This window comes from Limanda limanda, chromosome 8, assembly GCF_963576545.1.
Source record: "Limanda limanda chromosome 8, fLimLim1.1, whole genome shotgun sequence".
NCBI lineage: Eukaryota > Metazoa > Chordata > Actinopteri > Pleuronectiformes > Pleuronectidae > Limanda > Limanda limanda.
In genome coordinates, this window is record NC_083643.1 from 7,502,613 (window position 1) to 7,517,453 (window position 14,841).

Below are 14,841 nucleotides of genomic sequence, written 5' to 3' on the forward strand. Positions count from 1 at the left end.
AGATGTTGGCGTCTGTATATTTTGGCTTCCTTCCTGGATAGAAGAAGTGTAGACATTTTACAGTCTAAGATCTACACAGCAAATATGAAGCTGGAGCCAGCAACTGCATAGCCTAGCTTAGCATAAATACAAGAAACCGGGGGAAACCGCTAGCATGTCTCTGGAAGTACCTGTCAAGCATTTAGAGGTTAAACTCTCAACTCTCAAGAGGGCACATAAGTGCATTTCCCAGAATGTTGTATTTTTGCAGCAGCTGTAGAAAGAATGTACCACACACGTTCCCATAATGCATTGTAGTGAAAGTGACATGTAAGTAATCTACACTGGTGTAATGATTGTTGCTGACACCCTGTAGCACCCAGGGCCTCAAACCACTACAACAGAGACCCAGTCGCTCAGATTTATATTCAACATGTTCTAATCGGCCTGACATGCTGGATTAGCTCCACTGTTAAAACAAGCCTCCCTCTCTCTCTCCCTCTCTCTCTCTGACAGTTCTTCATTGTCCTGCTGATAATTCTCCTGGCAGAGCTGATATTGCTCATCCTGTTCTTTGTGTACTCAGATAAGGTAAGTTCATTTTCCTTTTTTTCCTTTCACGTCAGGTCTGATTGCCGAAGCCCTCGACTCGTGTCGTTCCCGTTAACTTATGTCGGCGCAGCTCGCCCGGAGTGTGTGCACACACAGCGTCAAGACCCAGAGGCAATAATTGCTCTCAGCCTCGGAAAGTTAAAGCTTGTCACACACGCGCTCGCACAACTGCACAAAGCAATAAAAAGGTGTTAGCTCGATAAACATATGTTACCAGGGGGGGGTCAGAGTGGAGTCTTTTTTATATTTAGCTACCTCTCCGGTGAGAGGTTGATTTTGAATTCTACCCTTCACCCTGGAGTCAAAGGTTAGGCCCCCAAAAGCAGCCCAATCTCCACCAGTTGGCTTCCTGTAATTGGTCCCAAGCTCACTTCCCATGACCCCTGAGCCAATCGAGTCAGGTGCTCGTCTGCGGCTGCAACAGATGACGATATATGGAGATCTGGGGATTACTGACTGGCAAGTTCTTCTCCGCACTCAATCAAGTCCCATCGCAAATGTTTCATCCTGAAGATGACAAATGTCTTGGCTGGGACAAGTAATGAAGTCTTCTGTCTGTTTTCAAGGACACGGCGCTGATAGATCCGTCTATTTATACATTCAGAGTCGCCATGTCGCCCCGGCCTGTGGGACGGCGGCTAATTCTCCCTCGTGGTTCTGAGGTTGTTGCTCAGTAACTTAGTCAGATAAAGGAATTCATTTAGCAGCCGATCCACTCGCAGATTTGGATCAGGTCTCGCAGGCACCACCAGCCAGGAGTAAATATGTCTGTTGCCTTATCGCCCAAATATAACCGGCTTAACTTTGAAGAAAATAAAAAAAATAAATCTAATGCAGCTTCCTCCAGTGGAATTTAAAGGGAGAGCATCTTGACTTTCCAGCAACACTTTCCCATCACCTGTGAAAATGGAAAGGATTTCGATTTTCGGACTATGAGGATTTCAAATAACTTTAAATGAGTTTGGTGGGCAGCCTGACTTTTTTCTTCCCAGTTCCGGTGAAAGGCCACAGTCTGTCGTGTTGGCCTCATCTCACTAAATCACTGTGTTTATCCTGGCTCAGACCTAATGGGATACGGAGCCACGATAATGCAAATCACCGCCGAATACTTTCCCCTTTATTGGCTCTCAAATGTCATTGGAAGTAAAAGGCTATCGCAGCAAATTACAAGTAATTAGAGGTGGTATATTTAGACTGAGGCATGAATTGAGGAGATTGTTACACAGACAGCATTATATGTTTTAAATCATTAGGATTAGATGAAGGACAGCCAGTGTCCATCGCATGAGGCCTTTCGGATCTTGCTCTCTCTTTTCCTTTCCTCCCTCTCTCCTCTTTTGCTCTCCAGTGAGATCTGGTATGCTGTGTGAGGCTCGGCTCGTCCTCTGTTACAGCCTGTGATCAGAGGAATCGCTAATTCCCTTCCCCTATTTGATCTCCTAATCACAAGGCATTTATTAACAAGTCTGGAAGACGTACAGCAGTTGGCGGCTTTTAAAATGTGTATCAACAGACGCCTGCAAAACAGATACTTTAGTCTCTCAAATAGATCATCTTTAAGTCATGAGTGACGCCTTTGCCAACTGGAATGAGACGTCGGGAAGGAGTTATATTATATTATTTTATATAGGCATATAATATATTGCAGGAACCAATTTTTCTACAGCTTTCATATCCTACTGATGCGTGGGTATCCCTTTCCTCCGCAGCCCGGTGGTGTTACGCGCACTGATTAAACACCAGGTAGAGGCGGTGGTAGAACAAAAGCCAGCCCCCGCATTTAACAACCAGCTGACTGCAGCAGATGGCCGCCCCACAAACCAGATTACAGCCATTCGTCTTTAACTGCGTGACCTCATTGTGCCGCCTTGGACCCCGGCACGCCGAGCCGAGCGCAACTGAAAAGTTTATTAGCCCCGGAATGTGGAAGCAGAGCCCGGAGGGGACAGAGCAATATGCACGGGGAGTGGGGGTATAGGGGGGAAAGCCGGTGGATACAGGTGAGAGAGAAAGGCAGGTGAGATGAAGTGGTCGGGGAAAAAACGTGTTAGTGAGGGAAGGTGTTAAAAAAGGGACGAGGACATAAAAATAGTGTAACGAGCGCAGCAGAAGGTGGCGAATGTGGTAAGTGTCCCTGTCAGGTGTCAGCAGGGGAAAGGTCGTGAAGAAGTGATGACACTTCAGCTGCTTTCACACATGAGTCACAGTCACATGCTCCAGACAGGTTCTGTAACTTTTCCTGCCCGCTTTAAAAAATACGAAAAAGTCACTCCAAGCGAATGACGGCAACACAGTGTCTTACATGAGACAGACAGAGAGATGTCAAATACTAGAAGAAGAAGATGTCATCAGAATCAGAAAGGATTTATTGCCAAGTAGGTTAACACCTATCTGGAATTTTCTCTGGTAAATAGGTGCATACATTTAACATAAAGCATAAAAACACAATAAGTTCTTCACATAAGAAAGAAATAAATGTATATAAAACAACAAAAAAATATATACAAGATATAAAAAGTTAAATAAAGAGTAAAATGCAAAACAGATATATACAAGATATAAGAAGTTTAATAAAAAGTAAGATGCAGGAGAGAAATGTGGATGTGCAATATGCAATATACTGTTATGTTATGAGTGTTAATGTAACAAAGAATGGAGACGTGGCTGATCTACTTGCCTGAATGTTCCAGAAATGTTCCTGCAGTTTTCAGACTGTCTGCAAACAGCTGCAGTCACGTAACACACTAGCAAAGTGACTGTAAGGCGAAATCATATTTATGTTGTGTTGTATGTGTACTTGCTGTAGGTTTAATCCCCAGTCATGCTTTATCTACCAAGACCAATTACAGCGCAGCGGTGGGGGGTCTCTCCATCGCTCTGCTGAAGTGCCCGGGGCCTCGGGCTGCCCGGCGCCGGCTGGTGCGGAGCAACGCTGGGAATTAAGTATCTTGTTTAATGATGTGCTTTTGGGGACCTCTGGCTCTGGTGCTGTTCCTCTCCACATCATTTATTGCTCTTTCAGGGCAGCTAGCAAACAGAGATGTCCAGAGCTGTGAAACGAGGGCGACAGCAGAACAGTGTCAGCTTCCGTCCTCCGGGCCATGAGACACAAAGGATTAGATGATTAGATGATTAAAGGCCTGACAGCGTGAGACCAAATGATTCTCATGTCGGAGAAGATGAGGCAACAAAGCACTTCTGAAAGAGGCGTAATGGAGTGAATGTAACATGCAATGTTAAATAATGGAAGATTCAGCGTTGTCCTGAGATCTTTTCTTTGAAGACTGTGCAGCCGGACTGTTTAGTGATGAGGGAACACTCTCCCGGCTGAGAGGAGATAAGCCTCTGTGATCTGACAACACTGAAAAGACAACTTGCTTTATTTCATTCAAAAGAAACAGTGTATTACATCATATTTCAGTCTGGATAGTACAACTGTTTAAAACATCATAGGACGTTTTTCTTTTTTTGTTATGTCCCTCGGCAGGAAATAAAACGCACAACTCCAAGTCGTGTTTCCAGTCTTCCACATCCGCTCAGAGGCTCGGTGGAAAAATCATAATTGTGCTGCTGTTTGAGTTCCAAAATATGCAAATGATACACACTGGATTGATGCCACTTCAACAGCAGTAGAATCATTTCCCTCCCTGAAGTTGCTGCTGTTGTTGTGCCTGTAGCCTGTAGTCTTTCTCTGGAACTGGATCCGACCTGGTCCCTGTGGACGGAGTGTTGGGAAAGTCAAAATGAAATCCCCTGGGAACAGAATCTTCAGATCGGACAGGCTTTTGTCGTACAGTGAGCATTTGCATGTTTTAGCACAAGCTGTGGAACTGTAGCAAACTGGGACATTGAACATTGAACATCTTAAAGAGCATATAAAAGAGAATAAATCACCAAAAGTGAAATGTCCCCTTTTAAGAGGTGATTATTGACATGTCAGTGTTCACAGCTTATCTCCATCGACCCCAAACACAGACTGTATACGAAGATGGCCAATCACCCCATTTTTTTATAGCATCAAATAACTAATAAAAAACAAAATGAACACTTGAATATTCATCAGTGTGGTAAGATTTACCTGAAATGACAAAAAAACATCTTTGAGAACATTTTATTTGACGTGTATTATGTGAATTTGGTCCACGTCCCATCCACTTACATGGAGGAGGTGGGATTCATGACTTGTGCTACAGCCGGCCTCCAGGTGGTGCTCAAGACTTCACTTTACAAAGATCCAAATATTGAATAAAACTAACAGCAGATGGAAGTTGAGACGTTTTCTTAAAAGTTAGCGAAACGTTAACGTCTTCACTTGATGTGCACAGATGTGTCAGAAAGCTTAATAACAGTTTTCAGTTATCTTTAACACTGTGTATTTATTATTTGTTTTATATAACAGATCGGTTGTGTTTACTTGCTTTTGCCGAACCACCTGCATAATCCTTGTTTTTTTTCTCTTAATGAAATTGGACTTCAGAGACTGGGATTCGTTTGGAATTAAACACCGACATTGTTTGAAGAATGTAATTGCTCAAAGTGATAAATAGCAGTTGGGTTAAAAGTGAATAAAACTCAACACACAATCCACTAATTGCTCATCCATACGCCCGTCAGGCCACATACTGAGGTAGGCAATGCTTTCTCGTGGTAAGTTAGCATCTCTCTTCATCAATCAGACGCCTGAGACACCGGTCGTCCCAAAACTACCTCGGTAAAAATTTAGGTCTGTGCACGAGCTCCTGTGGGAGAATTTGTCATTTATGTGGCACAGATGTGACCTTTGCTGCCTGAAGAAGAAAATCTGGGTTTGTGCTACATATTGCACAAGAAAACACAGACTCAAAAATAAGATCTTTCAGATTTCTTTGCAAAGTGAAGCTCAGCTGTGGTTATGTGCCCGTGGGACCAGTAAGCAGAGTGGTTTCCTGTCTGCACGGTGACAGGTCCCAGTGTAGCCGGATCTCCAGATCTGGGGCCCGATTCTGACAGCGTACGTCGGGAGTGCTTGCACTAGAATTACTGTTATTATGATCACGTCACTCTGATCCCAGCACACAGAGTACAGCTTTATTCCCCAGTTTATTTCCTCTGCCGGCACAGAAACAAGCTCGGAAAGAAACTTCTGTAAAGTTGAAAAATAGTCTCGTACGAGAATAAAACGAGAGAAAATAGCAGTGATACCTTATCATTTGGTAATTTCAGCGCTGACTGGATGTGTTGAATTACGGTGTCTCGAGCGTGACAGGTGTTAATCAGACAATCCGCCGTGCACCCTCTGTTTCCTGCTGTCGTGCTCACTGAGAATACAAACGCTTTGGAGTTTGAAGAGAAAGCCGAGTCGTCCCTCCTCCCTGTCACCACGCTATCTGCGCTTCTCCGTTTTCTTTATTTTCTCGGGGACTGTGGCGACTCGCGTTCTTCCAGCTGGCAGCGCTCAACCCTTTTTTAGATGTTTCTGTGATGAATGTGCTGTCCCGGATTGCTGAGTGCAGACTTCGTCGGCCCAGTGGAAAGTGCCGGCTTATTTATGTATTGGCAGGCATGAGCTGTGCCTCCGGGCTTTTGTCAACGTGAAGAATTGCATTTGAGGCCCAGTGGCGACAGAAGACAACTTAAGGCTCGGGTTGGTAATCTTAGAAACGATTGATCCCAAAACTTCCCATTGGCCCCTCGGTCGAAGCCACGCCCCCAAAACACATGAAGGCACGTGGAGTGTGTGCAGCTGAACTTCCTGCTTTTCATTTCGGCGCCCATGCTATCAGTTACACATTTGTAGGAATACAGTTCCCAGCGAATAGCCAGGGAAAATTATCTTTCACCACAGTTTCAATGTCTATATCTGTAGAATAATGTCACAAACACAAATATTTGAAACCATTCCTGTATCCGTATCAAAGTAGAAGAAGTACTTTCCGTTGACTGAATCCATTTATTTATTTTCCTGGCATTTGGTTAAGTACATAGCCGGATTTGTATTTGAGGAAATACAGTAGTTGCACATGCACCTAGTGGGGCGTGATGATTGTTAGAAGCCGACTTTCTGTGACTGGCTCGCTAACTTCTGACGGTCGTCTCTGCTTCAGCCGTGTTTTTCACGGGCAGTTTGCAGGCAGGCAGGTGGATTAGTGACGGGCAGGTAAGCCAGCAGATCATTTCAATCGTCTCATATAACAATTGAACTAGCTGTTATTAAAGCGTGGTGTCAGTAAACAATTTCCAGGAGCAGAATCGCGAATTTCTGTCAAGACGCTCGTTTTCCATGTCAGTGGGAAATAGGCTAATGCAACAAAGGATGTGTTTGTATCTGCTCCGTCTTCGCAGGCACAGAAAATGGGTCAGAGTGCTGCGAGATCAAATCCCTGTTTGTTCTCAAGTCATTTGTCTGCCTCTCGTTAGCAGTAAATCTGGATCATTAAGTTTCATTTCAGGCCGTTACAAAGACTTCCTTCCACACATGATATGGTCGACGGGCGGAGACTTATTGGTGAGTCAGAGGATGATTTTTATCGTAGTGGTGGTGGTGTTGGTGGTGGTGGGGGGGCGGCTGCTCTCTAGCGACTGTGCCGGAGTCATTACTGACTCCTCCAGCGCGAGGAGTCAGTAATGAGCGAGCAGCTCCACATAAAGATGGAGAGAGAGAGGAGATTGAGGATAAAAAAACAAAGTACGAGGCAGAGATTGATGATGCTGCCGCTCTTCATCTCGTTTCCCTGCACAAGGACAGATACGGCGGCGCCCGGAGCCCGCGGTGCAGCGGCGCACAGACACGCTCCTCTGCATCAGCAAAGCAACATAGCGGGAGAGGAGAAGAAGAAACTACACTAATCTTATTTTCAAAGGTTCTAGAGGACGTTTCAAATGGGCGCTGCATGATTAATAAAGCACTTTATTTCCAAGGAAACATTAATTACTCAGTAAAAGAAAAAGATCAGTTTGACTTTTATATGTGTGATTCTGCAAATAGTTTTCCTGTGCCTTGCAGTGCGGGAAACGCTTTTTTCCCAAATCCCCTCCCCACACCGATAAATTGCTCAAGCATTCAATTTAAAGCTTAATTAAATTTTCTGTACAGTCAAAGGAAGTTCTGTCTCTCATATACAGTGCAGCGAACATAAGTAATTACTCAAGTAAACCTGGAAGACTCTAATGAGTAAATGTTCAATTTGCTCAGCCGAGTGTTATTGACCGGGAGTTCTCTGTTGTTTTATAACTGAGGGATTCACTGAGCAGCTTCTAGAAAACCTTTCTGTGCTCTCGTCCCCCCTGAGAAAAGGAAGCAGAGTAGCTGAAGCACCTTGTTGTGTCAGACAGTGACAGACACGATGCTGCTTCTCTTATCTTCTGTGTACGTGCAGATTCTTTTATTTTTATTTTTTCTTATTCCAGGGCAGAGTCTGAGCCCTTAAGCTCAAACTATAAAAACGTTTGTGCTCTATTTGTTGTGTGTGATATCGGCTGTGATGCTGCACAGCCACGGTTCTGTCGGTACGTGTCATTTTTTTTTACAGCAATAATTAGCCCGGCATCTAACGCGTCCCTCATCCACGCTGGCAGTTTGCAAATCCCCCCCGGCGACGGCAGGAGAACTGAAGCTCCTGATTTTGAATCTCAACGCATCCAAAGAGATATTAATCTCCATCAGACGGGAGAACAGCGCTGAGCACATTGTTGGGGTTCAGTCAGGAGGAAAGTGATTTGTTAGCTCTGCTGCTGAAGGGCATGTTGTAGCTCTGTGTGTGTGTGTGAGTGTGTGTGTGTGTGTTGCAAAGCGACATGACACACGACACGTGTCAGATCTGCATTCATCACACAATAGTCCCGAGTCAGTGTAGCAGAGGTCATTTATTTTTACCTCGTAACCTTGTGTAGCTGCCGGCGTCCTGGCGGCGTTGGCGTAGCCGCTGGTCGTCCACCTCCGAGCTGAGGGGCTCTCTTATCTTTCCATCTGGATGAGGCGGTGCTCAGAAACAGGAATCAATCAAACGTACAACCCTCTAAGAATACTGAGCAGCACTTTCCTCCTCCGTGCCATCAACACAGTCATCATCATATACAGATCTGTGTGAAAAGACATCGGCGCTCTGGGAAAATCAAAGTAGTGTTAATGCACAAGTAAGCTTCAGCTGCCGTCTCAGATCTAAAGACCCTGAGCACATCTGGAAAACCTGGAAAGGTCATTGAATTGTTTAATGTTTATTTCCAGGCCTGGAACAGTCATGGAAAACAATAAAACCCCAAAAGTTTTGGAAATGTCATGGAAATTTGTTATATTCATATTTTCATGTCGTTCACTTATGCTGAGTTTTAAATAATTCACATGCTTTTAAAGAAATGCGTTCAAAATATAAGCAGGCATACTTCGGTTTCTGTCATTTAAGGTAAACTGTATGCCTTGGAATTCTCATTGTTAGTTTGAATACTACATTTCGTCACCTTCACGTACACAGCGAGATTTCACAAAATGTTGGGTCATGGAAATTTGGTTCAAAGTTATTGAAAAGTCACGGAAAAGTCATGGAAATCCATTGGTCAAAATGTGTATGAACCCTGCATCATATACAGATCTGTGTGAAAAGACATCGGCGCTCTGGGAAAATCAAAGTAGTGTTAATGCACATGTAAGCTTCAGCTGCCGTCTCAGATCTAAAGACCCTGAGCACATCTGGAAAACCTGGAAAGGTCATTGAATTGTTTAATGTTTATTTCCAGGCCTGGAACAGTCATGGAAAACAATAAAACCCCAAAAGTTTTGGAAAAGTCATGGAAATTTGTTATATTCATATTTTCATGTTGTTCACTTACGCTGAGATTTAAATAATTCACATGCTTTTAAAGAAATACGTTCAAAATATAAGCAGGCATACTTCGGTTTCTGTCACTTAAGGTATACTGTATGCCTTGGAATTGTCATTGTTAGTTTGAATACTACATTTCGTCACCTTCACGTACACAGCGAGATTTCACAAAATGTTGGGTCATGGAAATTTGGTTCAAAGTTATTGAAAAGTCATGGAAAAGTCGTGGAAATCCATTGGTCAAAATGTGTACGAACCCTGCATCATATACACGCGCCTGAAGCTTCAGCTGCCGTCTCAGATCTAAAGACCCTGAGCACATCTCTGACCCGCGGTCTCTAACCTGCTGTTGTCTTTTCTCCTCTTCAGGTGAGTGAGAATGCAAAGCAGGACCTGAAGGACGGCCTGGCTCTCTACAACTCCGATAACAACATAGGCCTGCGGAACGCCTGGAACATCATCCAGGCAGAGGTACCTCCCCCCCGCTGTGCATTACACCAAATGTGACACATATGAGGCACATTAGCATAAGTGTGATGTAACAACTCCAGGGTTCATGCATAAATGCAAAGATTTACTGAAATATTCCTGCTAATGTGTTTCCTGGCTCATACCTGTGGCATTAATGCAACATTAAGAGTCAAAAGTGGCTGTTGAAGAGCCTTTTTCTTCCATTATTGGAGCCCTATAAAGCAAATGACTGATTTTAATCCTTGTGACATTAAAGGACGAACTAAAGTTGTGTCTGTTTTCCGCCCGTACAGTGGAAGTGCTGCGGTGTGATAGCGTACACCGACTGGCACGACGCCCTGCAGGAGAAGGTGGTTCCTGACCGCTGCTGTCAGGAGCATTACCAGAACTGTGGACAGAACTCCACCAACAACTTCTGGGACAGGGTGAGTGCACATGGACTGCGAGGTGAAGGCCACAGTGGGTGAATGGGCCTTTCAGGACAGAAAGCTCCTGTTTGAAGTGTTTCTGTTTTGGGAGAGTTAATTAAATGAGTACAAAGAGACAGAATGTACAACAAAGAGAGACAGAGCGACCGCCGAGTGTAAAGAAACTGTGAGACCCCCGCAGAGAGATGCTAAATGATCCCGGGTGAAGACGCAGGACGACTGCAGCCACGAAATCACTGCGATGACGACACGCTCTCTTAAAAAACGTCTCTACAAAGTGAAATGAAAGGACCACCAGCAAAGTCAAACGACCACAAACGACCAGGCTGCTCTCGTAGACATTTTACGTCCCGCTCCCATGTGGGATGTGTGGTTTTCTCCCTCAATGTACCAGAGGTCACATTATGACGCTGTTAGGATCATTATCCGAATCCATATGCTCCTCTTGTTTTATGTCATGTTTAAAGCCGTGTTTGAGTGTCTGCAACTTTTTTTAAGTTCTCTACGCCAACGCGACTGATATCAGTTTAGGAAACACAGGGGAAATCAAAAATCATAACTCTTGTACGTCTTTAATCGTGGGTCCATCTGCTGGATGCAGCTCTCACCTCTGTGGGTGGTTAGAGCAGCTTTCAAAGTTGTCCTAATGAATTCTGATCACGCTGGATTATTTTTCCATTATGCATGAAACAACAGTTCTTTATCAAAAAAAACTTGCGGTACAATACTCACCAATCTCCCCCAATTACAAGTCTAATCTGCTGTTGGTCTGGCGTGCGCTTTGTTAGCAGGTCCAAAGTGGAGGATTAAAAGCTGTAATATAATTGCCAAAACTGAGAATAGGCAGACATTGAGCTGGCCCACTGGGAGAAAGGCAGCACTAAAAGAGTGTGTGAGTGTGTGTGTGTGCGTGTGTGTGTGTGTGTGTAATCCTGCCCAGAGGAGACGGCCACACACTGTACAGCAGAGTTAAGACGCTCAAGCACCCTCACCAAAGCCGAGGCGCCACTCGGCAGCTGAAACCACCATTAGGTCCGTCCTGCCTGCGTCCTGCCAGCGGGTGACCTCCCCACGAACCCGCTGTAGGTGGGAACACACTTAAGATAGAGTGCACACACGTCCATATGGCCCATAAGTCTGCATATAAAAGTCATCGCTCGTGGGTTATTCACTCGGTTTAATACCTCACCTGGTCGTTCATTCATCCGAGCGTAAACCTCACGTGTCCTGGGAGAGCGCGAAGTGGACGGTTGGGTTTTTCCAGGTGACCAGTCAGGCTCGGAGCAGCTGTGTGGCACGATTCCTTTATACCTTGCTGAAAATGCAGCTTTTCTTAGCACCAGCAGCATTTCAAGCCTATTTTTTTTTTTGCTTTCTTCCATTTCAGGGCTGCTTCGAGAAAGTGGAGGAATGGCTGGATGAGAACAAGCACCTGCTGGGAACTATAGGCATGGTCATCTTGGTGCTGCAGGTGAGCGGCACAGTGATAAATTGATCTTTCTTTCTCCATTCCTCTGAGCCTCTCTCCCATTTCTATTCCCTTCCATTATGTATTGTTTTGTGTCTGTGTGTCTGGCAGAAAAATAGGAAAAGATTAAAAAACAAAACGTGCATCAAGTGGCCTCTGTGCCACCGACGTCTGCTGAGAAACTTATGAGGCCTGTGCTCCGGTTCCGGGCGTTCAGGGAACCTACACATCTTGAAATATTTAAGTTTGCTGTCTTCTGAATCCTGATCCTTTCTGGGAAAATCCAAGCCACCCAGCTTTGATCCAAGCAGGCTGCAGTCGTGTATAAGGAGCCATTAGCAGATTGAGAGCCGATATAGTGAATATAAAGCTGGGATGGAGCCACAGATTAGAGGCTCTGTTGAGACCGGTGATAGATGTTCCTCTGGTTGTACCGGTTCTCTTTTGGTCCTAAACTCTACGTGTATCCCTCTGTTAATCGGTGTCTCGCTTTCACGTTCTAAGTGTTTTTATTCTATTTTATTATTTTCCTTAGGTTTGCACAAATCTTTTCCTCTGGCCTGTGTTTGCAGGGTTAGATTTTATTTTCTCGTCACAGCTTGTGAACGAAATCTATGGACGACGGATTGCAACATGGGCTCCTACTGCGCGTGTATATGTGCACATATTGTTAATCGTGTTTGTGTGAACTCAGATTCTGACCCGTGCTAAGTTCTCCCCCGAGTTGAAACCAGTTCAGCCTTTCGAGACATTCCTTTTATGCGGTGACCTTGGTGGGTGGGCAGCAACGGTCAACAAGGGCCCGGCGTTCCAGATTTTGAAATAGCCAGCCTGGGAATTTATGTATGGGAACGTTTGCTTGTACAGAACGTGCCACCCCTGGAGTAGCAGCTTGCCCAGAATACCCTCAACAGAAGTTAGAGCCTATTACACCCCCGCCCTGATGGACATATAGATGCATGGATGGAATGTCTTTCCTTTGCTCTGCGTTGCCTTGAGAAAATATTTTTGTTCATTCTAAACACATACCCGAAGAGTTCTGCTCCATTCTTGGGTTAGCCTCTCCCACATTAACTGTCCACGACTCTTTATTTAATCTCAACATATGCGACCACACTTCACCTTCCAGCGCTCAGAACTCTAACCCTACTGTTAACCTATTTGTAATCCTAATTCTAACCCTAGCCAAGACCAAACCTTAACCTAAATCTAAACCTAATATAAAGCTTAATTGTATCTCAAACTTAGACTTAACCCTCAACTTAATCTAATCTGAACCTAGATTCCCCCCTTAACCTAATATAAACTGTATTATAAGCCTAACCTTACTTAACCCTTTCTTTCACCTTAGCCCTAAAAGTGTCTTAACCCTTATCACAGTGAGGAGGGGCCAAAATGTCCTCACTCAGTAAAGTCTTTACTCAAAATGGTCGACACAAAGATTTAAGTACAAGTACACACACACAACACACCCACCCACCCACACAGCCACACACACTCAGCTGATCCAGGTGAGGGGGGGGCAGACCTGGAGCTGTCAGGTTAGCCGACTCCCAGCGGCGGTGAGGGACAGGCCGGCGAGCAGCAACATGAGAAGCAGATGCCCCAACATCTCTGCAATGTTGCATAATATCCAGCGGCACGGATGAACTGGCTTATGAATGATTTACGTCTGCAGCTTAGATGACAGACATCGGTAAAAGCCTATATGTATAACTTCGGAAATCCCAGCAGTGTTTTTATGGTCCTGGGTGTGTGGGCGTGGGGGGGGGGGCCCGGATGATTGAGCTCTGAGGAGTCCTGCAGGAGGAGCTGTCACGCTTCACGCAGAGTGAAGGAGACAGTCGGAAACTTTCAGACTTTCAGACGAGCCACAGGTGAATAATTGGGCTGGTTTTTGAAAAGCAGGTTTTTTTATGACTTTAGAATGTTTACCGTTTTGTGTTGTGATTGACGGCGGCTTAATGTGGTGTTTTCTCTGACTTGCTGGTATGAAGTGTGTTGAGACTGAAACTAAAAGGAAGAGAAAGAGCAGCTTTCAGGGTCCAACCACAAACCGTACGACACCTCCGCGGCTTCCAGGAAGTCCACGTCTCCTTTTTGCTCTCGGACTAATCCCCGTGCCGTGATTTGCCGTTTCCCTTCCGTCCAAACTTTGCCAGATAAGGGTTTAAGGATCAGCCTTGTGACTGTGTTTGATGTATCAGGGGTAATGGGAACTTCAAAGAGATAGCAGGCGACTTTGATTCAGTGGCATCTCCCGTTTGCTTCATTGACTTAATAGCTTGTGCGCTCCGTACATATTTTTCCATCACAAAGATTCCACAGCTCGCGTTTGAAGGCCATCTGAGAAAAAAAAAAATTATATATCACACAGCGTAAATGTGTTTGTGCTCTGCCACAGGAATTATTGTGCATCAAAACGCAAACTAGCCCCCAAGGCGTCGACTTCAAAAAGATCACAAAGAGTCGCGCGACGCACACATGTGTGACACACAGGACACGTACATCATACACACCACACATGTCAACACACATTCACTCTCTCTCCCCTCTGCTTCTCTCTCCCCTCCACAGCTGCTGGGCATGGCCTTCTCCATGACGCTGTTCCACCACATCCACCGGACGGGGAAGAAGTACGACGCTTAGCCACCGGGGGCGCCGACAACCCAGCGGAGAGGAGCCCCACTGCCTGATGGGATATGACTCTGATTTAAACGCCCCCCCCCCTGCTTCCCTCATTCGCTTAATAACCTCTTTAGAGTATCCCCCCCCGCACCACTTCCCAGACCTTCTGTACAGATTCCAGCTGCGTCCCCCCCCCCCCCGGCTCCCTCTTTCCTCTCACCATTCATTTTGCCAAAGAGTAACACAACTGGAAGAGAAGGGACACACCCACTTTTGGCAAGGAAGAGAGAATCCCATTGGCTGTCACTCCTCTCCAGTATCTTTCTCTCTTTTTCGCTCGGACTAACGATTTGCTGGAAGGAACAAAAAGACTTTGAGACAATGAAGACTTGACTAATGTCCCTCCCCCCCCCCCCGAGCAGAGCGAACATTTGAAACTGTCGATGCCCTCCCCCCCCAC

General features: G+C 45.3%; 1 protein-coding gene across 1 annotated transcript in view; it reads left to right on the forward strand.

Moving 5' to 3' along the window:
* Positions 1–14,466, forward strand: part of tspan9a (tetraspanin 9a) — a 69,046-nt gene extending 54,580 nt beyond the window's left edge. Inside the window, exons 3-7 of the mRNA XM_061076904.1 lie at positions 496–570; positions 9,756–9,857; positions 10,151–10,282; positions 11,673–11,756; positions 14,331–14,466. Of these exons, the coding sequence (XP_060932887.1) occupies positions 496–570; positions 9,756–9,857; positions 10,151–10,282; positions 11,673–11,756; positions 14,331–14,402 (465 nt within the window). The 3' untranslated portion in view covers positions 14,403–14,466. The remainder of the gene's footprint in view (positions 1–495; positions 571–9,755; positions 9,858–10,150; positions 10,283–11,672; positions 11,757–14,330) is intronic.
* The last annotated feature ends 375 nt before the right edge of the window (positions 14,467–14,841 follow it).